At 46.9% G+C, this 15,591-nt stretch overlaps 1 protein-coding gene across 1 annotated transcript in view; it reads left to right on the forward strand.

Moving 5' to 3' along the window:
• The first annotated feature begins 1,206 nt into the window (after positions 1–1,206).
• The window catches only part of MACF1 (microtubule actin crosslinking factor 1), a 329,628-nt gene continuing 315,243 nt past the window's right edge, over positions 1,207–15,591 (forward strand). Inside the window, exon 1 of the mRNA XM_057535030.1 lies at positions 1,207–1,483. Within this exon, the coding sequence (XP_057391013.1) occupies positions 1,390–1,483 (94 nt within the window). The 5' untranslated portion in view covers positions 1,207–1,389. The remainder of the gene's footprint in view (positions 1,484–15,591) is intronic.

Genomic DNA, 15,591 nt, shown 5'->3' on the forward strand with positions numbered 1-15,591 from the left:
GCATTTACCTGAGTTCCTCGTTCACTGCTCTTGGCCCCAGTGCAGTCCGTGAATATTGGGTCTGAAGGATACACAACTGAATGCAGGATCAGAGGATACTGGGAACTCCCTCCTCAAAACTGTCCCCAATACATCCCTACCCATATTTACCAGCGTCCTTACTTCATTCTTTCCTTTTCCCTGATGACAGAGAATAATTGGCTTCCCTTTTTCTTCCCTGAGCAGCTATGCTACAGAATTCTTTTCTTTGTTCCATAGCAGTCCTGATTCAATCTCAGGTTCCCACATTTCTCCCTTTTGATCTAAGCCTTTTTGTGCCTGAGGCTGTCACAGTATAATAATCCTGTTGCATCTTTTCCTTATAGATGTGTGTCCTCCTGTCTCTCCTCTTATTCACCCCACGGTGCAGTCAGAATCCTGTTTTCATTCCCTCAGTTGTCATTTCTCAGGCTCTGGCTCCTCATTCTGGGCCTGGTTTACTTCATGGTGCTGGGTAGGCTCTCTCATTTCGAGTTCAGTTTCTTCCGTTTCTGGAGAACCCTTTGTTCCCGGGATTCTTTGTGGTCTGAGTGTTCCCTTGGCCTCACCCGGCAGCCCGTCTGGATCTTGCCCCGGCCTCATTCGGACCGCGTCTGGCCCTGCGATCTATCTAGGTCTTTGGCTCGCTCCCTTCCGTTCAGTGTGTCTGGGTTCTTCTCCAGACGCCGCACAGGCCCAGCTCGGTTTCTCTCCAGCCAGCGGGCTCCCTCCTTTGTCCCGGCTCCGGGTGTGGGTTTGCCCCGAGCGGGGCAGCCCTCCCGCCCCGCGGAGTGGGCCCCGGCCTCTCGCCGCCCCTGCGGCCGGCCTGGCCTTTCATCCCGACGCGCCAGGGGCCTCCCACCCAGCGGGGCTCCGGCGGAACGCCCCCGCGGGGGCCGGCCTCCCGGCCCCCAACCCAGGCCCCCTCCCCTGCCCGGCCGCGCGCAGGTCCACAGCCCCCGGTGTGTGTGTGTGGCTGGGGGGAGGGACCTGGGTGGGCCGCCCCAGGGCCGAGGACGCGCCGGGCCGCGGAGGCGGCGGGAAGAGGGGCGGGGAGCGGGCCGGGCCTGGCGCTCCTGACGGGAGGAGCCGCTGCCGCCGCCGCCGGCGGGGTGGGCTGAGGGAGGAGCGGAGCCGAGGGGTGGGGAGGCGGAAACGCCAGCGGGACCGGCGGCGGAGCGCGAGCGGGCTAAGGAGCGGAGAGCGAGCGGCAGGCCGGCAGGGCAGGCGCGGAGCGGAGAGCCGAGAGCCAGGGCGCCGCCGCCGCCGTCCCCGGGCCGCACAAAGGGCCGAGGCTGGGGCCGTCGCCTCAGCGCGCGGACCTGCAAGCGGCGCCCGCCGGGGCCCCGGGAGAGCGCGGCGCGGGCGGCCATGGCCGGCTACGTGCCGGGTCAGCAGCCGGCCAACCGCAGCCAGGAGAAGGAGTTCGTGCAGGCGTACGAGGATGTGCTGGAGCGCTACAAAGGTGCGGCGGCGGGCGGGCGGCCCGGGGACTGGCCGGAGCCGGGGCCCGCGGCAGGTGGGGCGGCGGGCGGGGTGGCGCCCACCGGCGCTGGGGCTGGGCCGGAGCCGCCGGGGGCCGGAACCGGCTCGTTTCCAGAGTTGAGAAGAGCCTCCGAGCCCTCTCCCACCTGGGACGGCGCCTTCATAGCACTAGTTACATTCTGTGCCCTGTTATCTGGCTCCCTCTGGAAGGAGGCGAGGCCGGGAGCTGTTTCGGCGACCTAACGCGGCGGGGAGTGCGGGGAGGGGGAGGAGGAGGAGCTGGGGCGGGAGAAGCCACCCGTTCCTGGAGAGGCTCGGACCTCCGCGTGCCCGCCGAGGGTCCCTCGCCCCCTTTTGTCTCCCTCGGCCTCCGCTCAGTCGCGTGGCAGCCGAGCTTGTGAACCACCTTGGTGACTTGAGGGTCGGGGGGGCAGCGGTCGAGCACCGGCCGGGGTCGGTGAATGTGCAGTTTTGGTGGCGAGGCCTCCTCCCACCCCCAGCCCCTGGGCTTCCAGCCTGATCGAGGCAGGGGTCTATGCTCCCCCCAACCCCCCCACAAAGACTTGTCTTGGAGCTCGGATTTCCGCCCCTGGAAGGTCTTTTGCTAAGCACTTCTGCAAGTTAATGCCTCATCCAGAGCCCGGGTATCTGCAGAGAAAGTTTTGACAGGCCCAGAGTCTCGGTGGACCGCATTTCCCTAACTGCTGTAGGTGCCCCTTAGTGGAAGCCAGGGATGCGTGGCCTTGGGAGGCCCCTGCTTTGATCTTTAACATCCAGTTCTGGGATTTTGCTTTGTGTGGCAGTTGTGCTTTCCACAGACATGGAGATTTTCCCAGAAACTACATAGGCAGCACTTTCTCCTATTTTATTCAGCTGGGGCCCTTGTGACTGGGCCTTTAGTTTCTTTTCATCTGAAGGAGAGAAAACTTAAGCCCTTCTGACCGAGTCCAGCATACTTGCTTATGGCAGCTACTCAGTGAAGGGAAACTAATGAAGAAGCTGTAAAACGCTTTTTTTTTTTTTCTTTCCTCGTGCCATTAGAGTTCTGCTTGGGAATGCAGCAGAGAGAGAGAGAGAAGGAGGGAGGGAGGGAGAGAGAGGTAAAATGCTGAAATGGACCTGCTTGGGAGTTCTACTTGTTCCCTTCTGCATCAGCTCCTGTAAGCTGTCCAGGTTTTCCTGCCTGCAGCAACTTTTCTGTCACCCCCCTGTGGTCTTTCTTTTAAGAAATGTGGTTCATTTCAGAGCACAAAGAGGTTAGATTGTGCTGCTGAACTTCATTGAAAAAAAAATGCTGCTAAGTGGATGGTTTCATTAAGTTTCCTTTGCAGGCTTTTGAGCAACTCTGCATTCTTCAGAGGGAGGACCCTCTGGGCCTGTGTCGGCTGTTACAGCTTTAAAAACCAGCAGAATTAAAACAAAAATAGGTGAAGAAATCCCAGTACCTCAGTGAATCATATTGCTGGTGGCCTCCAGCTGAAAGGAAGTTGAACTGCTGCCTTATGAAACTAGGAAAGAAGGGGGAAGTAGAACGTATTCCAGGAGAGCCTCCTGTGTCCAGTCCTTTTAGCTGTCTCTCTCAGTTTGGCCTTCCTCTGAAGGACTTTGATCAGGTGTATAGGAATTTGGTCCTTCCCAGACACAGATCTCTCTCTTGAGGGGAAGAATGAGTCAAAAATGGTTGGCCAGAGTAAATTAACTTGACCTGTATGAGACTGTTGTGCAGTCCGCTTTATGATAGGTGTAGAAGAATTTCTCTTCCCCCCACTGCACCATTCTCACTGGGAAGTCAGGGTGGATTAATTAGCACCCTGGCCTTTGTTACTTTGCTGTGTGGAATTCCTGCACTTTCCAGACTTTGAAATCCCCTTACTACCTTATTGGAGAACTGTTTGCCTAAGCTGGAATCAATAGAGTGAGCAGGGGAGGTAGTTTGTGAGGTTAAAGCCAGGAATTAGATTTGGAGAGACTTGGGGAAAGACATATTGATGATGATGGGGTCCTAGACACTCACTGTTTGGCCACTAAATTACTTGGATCTCTCTTTCTGCTGCTATTAATTTGTAGTCACCTCATTCTACAAATGACATAGGATTTTTGTATTCTGAAGGAGAGCTAAAGTTTTCAGCTGCATAAACTGCCCTGGAAGGGACAAAGATGAGAAGGGAAGTGATGCATTTGCATTGTGAAGGGAGTAGAGCAGTATGTATTGCAGCTGTATTAAGGATGGTTGTCAAGCATTGGTTTTCCAGAATTGTGCTTGGCAACCGTTTCCCTGTATGTTGGTCATGAGCCTGGTTTTGGCAGGATTAGATGATTTAGCATGGACATAAACACTCTGTTTCATTTCCTAAATATCCCAAAGCCTCTTTCAGAGCCTGACTGGCCAGCAAACAGGAGGTATTAGGTAATAACTCTGGATCCTAACATTTCAGAGTGGGCAGCACCCCGACAGAGTCAGGGTAGGTTCTTCATTCTTCCAGTCCTCCAACGAACAATTATTATATATCTGTTAGAGATAACACAGCGTTAGCCACTGGAGATGCCAGAATTATGAATGAGATCTGGATCCTGCCCTTGGTTATTCAATCTAGCACGGGAAAGATATATGCAAAACGTGATAAATGCTAGAACAGAGGTGTGGATAAAGTACTATGGAAGCAAGAGGAGGGATGAATATCCTACTTGGGGTTCACTGGGAGATTTGACAAAAGTGGTGACACTTGAGAGAACCTTTAGGGATGAATGGGATTTAGACTGATGGAGGGCGGTAGGGAGGGGAGAAGGCAGAGGGAATAAGTAACACGTGCAAAGGCATGAAGGGATGAACGGTTCGAGGAACAGGAGTAGTTGGATGCGACTGAAGGGCTAGAGTTTTGTGGGAGCAGATGATACTGTAAAGAACTCAGAGTCCAGCTTGTAAAGGTTCTTTTGTGGCTTTATTCCTTAGGCACTGGGGGAGTCAGTCATTGAAAGTTAAAAAAAAAAAAAAGCAGCCATTCGTGTGCCAATTTTATTACTTCATAATAGAGGACATACCTGTTCAGTGATTGGAAATATTTACATTGCTATCTGGAGCACCCTTTTCCTTATACCAAAGTGCTTATGAAGCTTGTAATCAGATGGTTGCTTGGTAAACATGAAAACAAAGAAAAGAGGAATGTTTCATCCAGATGATGATATGGACCCATCACAAAGTTCTCCTCTCTGTAGTCTGAGGTCCCTGTGAACACCAACGGAAACTAAGAAACAACAGTAGTCGAAGAAGTAGGAGAACCAGGATCTGATTCTTTTCTTAGTGTAGAGTCAAACTCTATTCTAGGCCACATATGGACAGAGTTTTAGGTTTTAGGGAGGAGGTTTAAAAACAAACACAATCTGGATTCGAGGTGGTTGGTTAAGCAGCAAGGGTAATATGTAAGTTGGTTCAGGAGGAATTATACTTTCTGTTTTCACAAAGCCCTAAAGACTGAAAAGCCTTTACATGCCAGGCTGGACTAGGAATAAAAGAGAACATTCACATTTCAACGTTGGTAACATGGACTATCTGGTACTTAAAAACTTCAGAGTTCTCACTAGGTGCCATGGGTTATATGAAGCTAATTAGGACTGATTTTTGTTTATCATATCACAGAAAAGAACTTACAAAACTTACTGCACAGACAGTTAGGAGTGAAGGGTCTACCTACTATTTAATATGTAAAACCAGCAAGGCAGCATGATATAGTAGAAAGAGACAAGGCTTTGAATTTCTTCAGTCCTAATTTTGCCACTTAACTTCTGCTGTGTGACCTTGGAAAAGTTGCTTAACTTCTGATCTTTGTGTTTCTCGTCTGTTAAAATGGGGATGATAATACTAACTCCTTGGGATTCATGAGAATATAAATGAGCTATTGGCACATATTAGGCCATTAATGTTTAGAAAAACCTTCATGTATATAGTACCTTGTATTTTACAGAGCAGCTTCATATTCATTATCTTATTTGATCTCCATAATATCCTGTAAGGAAAGTGTTATACACCTGGGCAAATTTAGGCAGAGACTTAAATTATTGTCCAAGAGCCAGAGGATCCAGGCTTCTAGATGAAGGTTTCATACTGTATTATAGAAGGAAATTTAAAAATCAGAGCAGTGACTTGGTTGATTGCAACAATGCTTTAGTTGTTAGTATCACTGTATGTTAGTATCATTATTGTTAACAGTTTTTAGCCTCTGAACTACAGTCACACACCTTATGTGGCTTACTGTATCTCTGAACTGTGAAGGATTTCTTTTATTATGGGAGAGGTTTCATGATATATAAATCACTTTGAAATTTTTATACAAAAGCAGTGTAGTGCAAAGTGATAAAGTTTTGTTAACACAGTGGTTGGAAAATACAGGCTTAGGATTTGGTATTGTTTATCCAAGCGATACTCTGAAGCAACCTCTTGGTTAAATGTACACCCAGTTTTTAAGTTCCCTTTTAGAACACAGCCCATGAACTGGAGTGGATAGCTTCTAGACAGAACAATAGACTAATTGCTACTTTTGGACATGAACACTGTTAATTCAGAAAGTGAGTCAAGTCCGTCTGCTGGGAAATCACAAGCTTTGGCCACGTTCATGCTGTTGAAATCATAAAATGTGTGCATGTGCTAACAGTGCTTATGAGAGCTACTGCTTGCTTGCTTGCTTGCTTGGCAGGTGACATCATGCACACCAGGGAAATGCATCAGCTGAGGCCTTATTGTCCTGGTACTTTTCAGTGCCAATTTCAGGTTTTATAGATCACAGTAGAGAGAATACTTCAGAGTGCACATCTGGGAACAGGATCAAAGTCACAAGTGAACAATTATGGGTTGCACAATGAGTTGGTAGTGTTTTTTTCTCAGTGATCTTGAAAACACTCAGGCCCTCCTTTTACTAAGTAAGGTTGGCCCTTTCAGCTTCTGGTAATTATATGTTGAGCCACGTTGCAGCTAAGTTGTGTGGTGCGCTAAAGCTCCTGTTTTTGCTCTTCACGGTTTTGATTGGAGTTTAAGCCTCTGTTCTCTTGCTTCTGTCAGGGGCATTTACTAATTTCCTGGCCTGTAGGAGCCCTTTCAGGCCCATTGGCTTGGTTTGCAGTATCTAAGAATGTTTATTCCAACTTTTTTTGCTACTTCTAATAAAATACTATTTTTCCTTCCAGAACTCCTCAGTTCCTGGAATAAATTACACTGAATTTCTGATTCTTTGTCTCCAGCTTTTGGGGCCTTCCATAATTTGACTTGTCCTGCATACCTAACTATATCCACTGTGATTGGTTCTCTGCTTCATTTGGGCAGGTCTCAGTAATCCTTCCCCCTGGGTCCTCATACCTGCCTCTGTGTCTTTCTGTTCTCTCTTCCTGGAATGCCCTCTCCCTTTCTCTCTGATTCTTCAAGTCTTACTTCTTTCTTCTTAATTAAAGCTAAGCACGAGCCCTGTGTCCTCCATGCAGCTTTCTTCCATTCCTCTATCAGACATTCATCTCTCCCTTCCCTGATCTCTTAGAATGTCTACCTTATAATTAGTCCTTTAACTATATACTGTTTTGTGTTATTCTTGCATTGCCTTATGTCTGTTAGAATTGTTTCCCTAATGAGGTTTTATACCCTTACATTGTAGGGACTTTTTATACTTCTTTTGCATGTGGTCGATTGGCAGGGAATTTCTCTCAAGAGAAAAAGGGCAGTCATAACACTTTCAAGTTATATTTTAAAACAATTTTATTTTCATATTGTAAAAGTAGTATGTGTTTAATGTAGAAAATGGTAAAAAATACAGGACAGTGTATAGAACTTCAGATAATATGCCTTCCATCTGTGTGTGTGTGTGTGTGTGTGTGTGTGTGTGTGTGTGTGTGTGTAGGGGGAGTGTGGAGAGGCAAGCCAATTAACAGATAGATGTGCTTTAGCTGGAGAGAATGCAGCTTTCAAGGATAGGCCCTTTTTAGCCAGCCTGGGATCTGATACCTTAGCTTGCTTTTGGCTCCATAAATTTGTGTTACATTGTGAGTCTGCTTTCACTGGGCCCAAACACTTATTTTTCTTTCTCTGTTCAAAACTGCTTTCTTCTGCATGACCATGTGTCAGTCATCAGGGATGTATGCCTGTTATCAAGAATGATTTGGGTTGTTGCCTAGGACAAGTTAATTAATTGGTCAGTCAGCATCTTTCTTTTGGGCAAGGGCTTTGCCAGCTGTATTGCTGGCTTCCCTCTTACCATAGCAAATTTCTCTCATCATTTTTACTCAGAAATGTAAACACAGTTCCTTTGTGTTGATGAAAAGAACAAGCTTGCTTGAAGTGTCTTTTGGAGTTCAGATGGTTTCAACCCGCAGGAGCATGTTGGATTGAGATATATAGGAAGGGATTTTTTTTTTTGGCTGTGTTTTTCAGTTGGTCACCAACAATGAATAAGCTCACTGTGTACACTGTATTCTACCAGTAGCTATAAGCAGACACTGTGTTGGGGAGTGTGTTAGTGGGGAGGTGGGGGGCACTTAGGGGCATTGAAAAAATATTAAGATTAGGGGTGGAGGGAAAGAAGGTCCTGTGAATGTTCATACGGGGAGCCTGAGTTTTATGCAGTGGACAGGATTAACGTAGTGGCTGTGTAAATGACGGATGAGAGCGGAGACTGACTCTCTAGGAGGTCAGTGTTGTAATTGAGTCAAGAGGTTAGATTAAGGGATATTAAAGAGGGAGGGGCATATTTGAGAGATATTTTGGGCAGGTACAGGGACTTAAGTTCAGATACTATACTAACATTGCTAACTCTTTCTAGAAGATTTTGCCTTAAAAAAAAGAATTAACTAACCCTCATGCCAGGGCTATTCCAAAACAAAGTCTTCTTTCTTGTATAAAAATCTTCTTTTAAACATTTTACTCCATTCTGAACTTGTTAGATAGGACTGTACCTTTGAACCTATGACTTGAGGTTGTGTTTCTTGGTCTTTACTTCTCATTTAAACTAACAATGCTGAGTGCCTCAGAATACCTATTCTACCCATTCTCTGGATAACCTTCATTGTATGCTTCCAGGGATACCTGCCAAGAATTGCATAAGAAATCCTCTTAAATCCCTTCTAAAATCTTCCATTATATCTTGAAGTGCTAATCTCCCAGGGTGTCAGGGGGCTTGTTTGGAGGATCCATTTATTCATTTAATTAGTACTCATTTATTGAATGTGTCTACTCTGAACCAGGCATTAGGCAAGGTGCTGAAGGAACAAAGATATTGTCCGTGCATCTCTATGACCTTACAGTTTAACAGGGAAAACATATTGGTAAACTGACAATTACTGTCCATTGTAGGGCGTGCTATCGAACAGATGAGTCTGGTGCCGTGGTAGTGAAGAGTAGTACCCGTGACAGCCAGGGTGGGAAAGGGCCAGGGAAGACATCCAAGAGGACGTGACTGAGCTGTCACCTAAAGAGTTCAGAACTCTGGGCAAAAAGTTCAGGTAAAGGGCATTCTGGGCAGCATGAACAGCAGTAGGGATGAGAGAGCCTTAGGAGAGGAAATATGGGATCTTAGTAAGGTTGGAGTGCAGGATGTGAGGGAAGGAGAAATGAGATGAGGTAGGAAAAGTAGGCAGAGCTAGAATGTTGACTGGCTGTGTATATCATACTGCAGAGTTTCGACTTCATCCTACAGGCTTTTGGGAGCCATTGAAGGATGTTAGGCAAGGAAGACTAGGGTTGGATTTACATTTTAGAAATATCCCTGCTTTGGTAGAGTCGTGAAGGAGGATTGGAGAGGGGCAAGGCTAGTGACAGACCAGTTAGGAGGCTGTTACAGTAATTTAGGAGTGATTAGAGTGTAAACTAAGGTTGTGGACCTAGTAATGTAAAGTGGACAAATCAAGAAACGTTAAGGGGTAAAATCCATGTATTTATTTATTTATTTTTTTGGCTGCATTGGGTCTTTGTTGCTGTGCGCGGGCTTTCTCTAGTTGCGGCGAGCGGGGGCTACTCTTCGTTGCGGTGTGCAGGCTTCTCATTGAGGTGGCTTCTCTTGTTGCAGAACATGGGCTCTAGGCGCGTGGGCTTCAGTAGTTGTGGCTCACGGGCTCTAGAGTGCAGGCTCAGTAGTTGTGGCGCACGGGCTTAGTTGCTCCGCGGCATGCGGGATCTTCCCGGACCAGGGCTCGAACCCGTGTCCCCTGCATTGGCAGGCGGATTCTTAACCACTGCGCCACCAGGGAAGCCCCCATGTATTTTGATGCCTATAATTGAATGTGGCATATGAGGGGAGAGGGAAGAACCTAGGATTACTTGCAGGTTTCTGCGTGGGTGGGTGGTGTCATTAACTAAAATTGGGAGTATAAGGAGAGGAAGGTTATTTGCAGTGACATGGTGGCAGTGCTGGTGCAGGGGATGGTACTGAGTTCAGCTTTGGTTGCGTTGAGGTTGAGGTTTCTGTGGGATGCTGGCAGAGGTGCCCTGCAGTAGGTGGTTGTATACAATGTGGAGCTCAGGAGAGCTATAGATGGGGCAGCCGTCAGCTTCTGGAATCAGAGCCGCAGGAGTGGATGGACCAGGAGATTGCTGAGCAGGTGTGTGTACAGTGAGAAGAGGTTTGAGACAGAAAAACTCTGGGGAACTCCAAAGGGAGGGTGGTTTGGGGAACAGAGGAAGGGGATCCTGTGAAGGAAACTGTCCACCGAAAGGGAGTGGCCAGAGATGTAGGAGGAAGAGGAGAGAAGTGAGTTCTAGAAGGAAGGTTTGCCATACATTGTCAGATTATATAGAGGTCAAGCGAGGTAAGGGCTGCAGGCTCTGTTAGAAAGGTCACCTATCCTGGAGCATTTTCAGTGGCAATGTGGGAAGTGCAGTCCAGAAAGCAGTGGGCTGGGGAGTGAATGAGAAGTGCGTTTTGAAACCTAGACTTTGATGGAACAGAGAGGAGGAAGGCATGACTATGTAGAGGGGGATGCAGGGTAGAGGGCGTTTTGTTTATTAATTGTAACGCAAAAGAGACTTCAGCGTGTTTAAGTACTGTTTGGGAAGAGTCAGCAGAGGAAAGAATAAAATTCAAGGGAGGGAGAGAATAATCGATGAGAGCATGGGATCTGGAGTCAAAAGAGGAATGTGTCTGATGAGAAAGATAAGAGGGAGGAAGGCAAGAATGCAGGTGGTCAAGTTGGTTGATTAGAGGCGAGGGAATTTCCCCTGATGGCTCCGGTTCTCTCTAAAAGTAGGGGGTGAAGTTATCTGCCGAGAGTAGGGGCTGTGTGTGTGCGCGCGAGTGCAGGGGTGCATTTGTTCGTTCTTTCCCTCTAGCCCCCGAAGCACTCAACAACCTGAGTGTAGATACTGAGAAAGCAGACAGGTGGATTGATCCAGGATCCAAGTTTTCCAGTGTAGGTTTGATGGAAGAACAACGGGTCCTTACAGAATAAGGTGTCTTTCTAAAAAAAAAAAAAAGTAACATCTGCTTTGTTATAGATTGTATTCTCTGGCTGACTTGTATTTTGTGCCCCCAGCAAAATTGTAAGCTCTTTCAGGGCAGGAACCATATATGTAGCTTTTGTATTCTTTTATATCATTTACTAAAGTGCATGTCAGAAATTGATTTTTCTCTATTTGTTGACTTAATCTGACTTTTGTGGTCAGGGGCATCTTGACTCTTGACATAGAGGCTTTTCTCACCTGTGGTCTTTAATCCTCATCTCACTGTCTGATATGGAGAGTGGTTTAGCATTGGCATACACCTCAGGGGCTAGCTTCACTTACTCTCCCCAGGGCAGTTGAGTTTAGGAATGTTTGTGCTTTCCATGAAGACTGCAGGATTAGTATTCCCTATTCTATTTGGACCAGGCTTGTGAAGATCAGGTTCTTTGCAAGACTAGACAGAGTGGCTGTTGTGGAGGATGCAGCCTCCTTTTTGTTTATTTTGGCAGGCGGACAGCGAATGGGGTCGATTTGTTCGCCTGACTCAGAACCTTCCCTGCCTTACCTTAGCAGGTTCAATATAATCACTGCTTTTCAAATCATGATAGTGTCCTTCAGAGCTTATCTGACCTTTATATCTACAAAGCGTATTAGTTACCCTTTCCTTTGTCCTCTACTTGCTTGGGTTCTTCACCTTTCGTCTACTATAGAGGATATTTCCTAGTGTATTAGGTTACCTTCAGAATTGACTTAGGTCTTACTCCTTTGACCCACTCTACCTGCTTTAGTTGTTAACTGGTATGTTCTCCACATTGTGACTTGTTTTCTGCTCTTTGTTTTGTAAATTTGGACTCTGTGTTGGGTAAACTTGATGTGAGTCACCCCTGGGAGTGGCAGGTGTGTCTCCACTAATTTGGAGAATTTTTGATCTCATTTCTGTCTCTGGTTTGGCTGATCCGGTACAATTTCTCTCTAAGTCCTGCAAGAGTTGTGTGTGTATGCTTGTTTGTCCCTTGCCTCTGGTTTCACAAAGTGCAGTGGACGGTCTACTCCAGGGGAGGCTGCTTTGCATGTATGGACGCCCTCTACTATTCTTGTCATCACCATCAGCAAAAATGCCTCTGTTAAGAGCCTCTTTGAATGTAGTACAGTATCTAACACTGAATAAGTAGAGTTCATAAACCCTCTGTCTGCCCCCGGGAGTTAAAGTATACAACAGATGTTACAAATGACGAAAGACAATAAAGAATGTATAAGCAGTTGAACAAATAATAAATAGATGGTTGCTCCTCATGCAGCTATCATCTTCCCCGTAGAAGGTTTCCTAAAAAGTGACTTCGTCCAGAGGGAAAGGGGTTTGACAGAGTCAAGCTTACCTTCTGTTCCAACCAGAGTGACAGGGAGCTCCCATCCATGGCCCTTCGGTGCCAGGCAGTTCCTTTCAATGTCCTTTCTAGTCGTGCAAGACCTTATTGCCCTGTTCCCTCTGCATACAGCTGGGTCAGGATCCTAATGGGGCCCTCACTCTCCGTGACCTGTGGCTGGAGTGGTAGGCAGGAGAACACCCGGAAGGCCTGGGTCCTCTGTACAATTGTAACGTGAGGAAATTCATCCCAGACCTACTGCAAATGCTCGTGTGCACACAAACACCAGAAATGAGCCATGGGGTTAGAGTTGGGTTGGAAAGAAGCTGGTCTGGCCTGGTTTGGGGCGCCTCTGGGGATAAGAATGTAGGACCCACCCCAGCCTCTGTTGGTTAGTTTCCCAAACGGAGAACAGGAACCAGACTAGTTCAGGTGGGGTGCTTTGAGATCCTCACCTCTCCCAGAGGACTGATTCATTGTTTTTATTGTTATTATTTTTAATTAGTATAATAACACTATTCATGTAGTACTGCCTTTATTAGGAAGAATGGGCATCTGTGAGGGGCTGGAATTTCCCTCCACCTTCCCTGTGGAAGACAAAGCTAGAGGGAGCATTAGATTCCCATCGCTCAGGCCTCCTCAGCCTTTGGGCGGCTCCTGGGAAGGGCTGAGGCGGTGGAGGCCCTAGCACGAATATGCCACTGAGAAGGGATGAGAGGCAGGAGCTGATGTAGCTGTGGCACAGTTGGTGTGTTAATAAGAGACGATCGGTGTGGGGGGCACTACTAAGGGGGCTAATAGAGGCAGCGTATAATCTTTGTGGCTGTCGTTAGCTGCTTCCCTTTGCCTTTGTCTAAAAGCAGAGCCAAAACCCCTGCATTCTTTCCTCCTCTACCTCCTCCTGTTGATTACGTCTCATTTTCTGACTTGTAAAGATGTATAATACCTTCAACAAATAGGCTTGTGACGATATGGAAAGTTGAGTAAATACAAGCTCCAGAGATTAGAAAGCTGAGTGGGGATGGATTTTTTTTTTTTTTTTTTTTTGGCTGCGTTGGGTCTTCGTTGCTGCACGTGGGCTTTCTCTAGTAGTGGCGAGCGGGGGCTTCTCTTCATCATGGTTGCAGGCTTCTCATTGCGGTGGCTTCTCTTTGTTGCAGAGCACGGGCTCTGGGCGTGCGAGCTTCAGTAGTTGTGGCTCGCGGGCTCTAGAGTGTAGGTTCAGTAGTTTTGGCTCACGGGCTTAGTTGCTCCGTGGGATGTGGGATCTTCCTGGACCAGGGATCGAACCCCTGTCCCCTGCATTGGCAGGCGGATTCTTAACCACTGTGCCACCAGGGAAGTCCTGGGGATTTGATTATTGTGTTTAAGTATAACAAGTGTTTTTCTTGCAATTCATCACAAACCAAAATTGCCTGGTAGCATTTCTTGTTTTTTTTTGTTACTTAACTTTTTGTGTATATTTGTCTGAACTTTCCAACCTAATTGTGATCTTGTTCAGGGTGTAGATTGTGTCAAATGAGATGCATATGATGTACTTCACAAACTGAACCACTTTGCAGATGGTGGTGGTGGTCATATTTCTTTGTTTTTCCGGCAGCTTCCAGCACCCGTCCCACGGACATGTCAAAGTTGATACATCCCAAATGGGCATCACTGTCCTCCTCCCTACTCCCAGACCTGCTTCTCTTCCTGGGTCCCCCAGCTCAGTGAATGCCTTCCTCACCCATCCAGTTGTCCAAGCCAGGACCCTGGGCTTCATGCAAGTCTCCTCCCTCTCCTGCATCCTGCCCAGGGGGCCAGTCTGTCGGCAAGTCCCGTGGATTCCATCTCCTACAACTCTCTCCACCTGTCATCTCCTCCAGCCCCACTGCTAATAGATGAGTTCAGGGCCTTATCTCTTACTGGGACTGCTGTGATTGCTCCTAACTGCTCCGACATCACTCTTTCTTCCAAACTCCTACCTGAAAAAAAACTTCCAAAAGTGCAAAACTCATTACATTTGGTAGTATGTTAATAAGAGAAGATAGTGTGGGGGCAGTTTTAAGGGAGCTAATAAGGCAGGAAATATTTGTTGCTGTTATTAGCTGTTTCCCTTTGTTTACATATTTGTCTGAGAGCAGAGCTGAAGCTCCTGCATTCTTTTTGTTTATTAACTCTTGTATTCCTAACACCCAGAAGAGTGCCTGGTCTATAGCAGGTGCTCAGTAAATATTTGTTGAATGAGTGAACTGGAAATGATCAGTTCAGCTCACTTCTGTTCCTTGGAAGGAAATGAAATGAGGCATGGAAAGGTGTAGTAACTTGCTCAAGGTCATGTACCAATTGGTGCTACAGCCGGATCTCACTAGGTGAGTGGTGTTTTTTTATGAAACCATGCTTAATCACAGTTCCTTTGTGTGATTTGATACTGATGTGCATTATCAGCTTAACTGTATATCCCTGTGAGCAGGGGTGGGGAGAGGAAACTAACATGTATTAAGGCCTTACTAAATGCCAGGTGCTTTATCTCATTTAATCATCACAAATAGCATCCTATGACAGTCCAATGACATTGGTAGGTATTACAGACGAGGAAACCAAAGCTTAAGGAACCTAAATAAGTTCCCTGAGGATCACACAGCTGGTAAGTGACTGCACTGGGTTTTGCACCCAGGCCTGCTGAACTCCACTGGCCCTCTTACCTTAAGGGGCAGTATAAATTTTGATTTTGTAGTCTAAGTTGCTTTAAGATTTTCAAGTCGGACTACTCTTGAAAATGGTCTGATTTGAACTGCTCAAACAGAGTTGCAGTACTGTTTACCTTAAGACAACCCCATGGAACAGTGGGGTCGTGGTAATAAAGAGGAGTCTGCAGGGCTCTTGAGTCAAAGAACAATCCTGTGCTCTGGGTAGTGCTGTATCCCTCCATTCAGTTATATCATGTATAACTGAATTTCACAGTTGTTCTCTATCCTAGGCATCCAGGACCACTATAGAAAGGCTCGTGCAGTGCAGCACTTCTGAGTATGTTTGATAGAGCTAGTAAACACTAAGAGCACAAAGACAATGCCTAAAATGTAGGACAGGTAGAGCAGGAGAGGACCGAGCCTGATTGAAACTAGCTGTTTCTGTAGTGAGTAGGCAGACCGTAATTACCTGTGTTGCTCAGAGACCTGAGCTGAGAGTGGGGGTGGGGAGAGGTCACACCCATTATCTTTGGAGAAATGATGGGAGTAAATAATCCTTAGTTTCCAGTATACTCCAGAAACTTTTGCTCACTGTTCAGTCACAGTAGTCATGTGGACTTTGAGGTGGCACCTTGTCACCCTGGATCAT

The sequence above is a fragment of the Balaenoptera acutorostrata genome, chromosome 1 (genome assembly GCF_949987535.1).
Source record: "Balaenoptera acutorostrata chromosome 1, mBalAcu1.1, whole genome shotgun sequence".
Lineage (NCBI taxonomy): Eukaryota > Metazoa > Chordata > Mammalia > Artiodactyla > Balaenopteridae > Balaenoptera > Balaenoptera acutorostrata.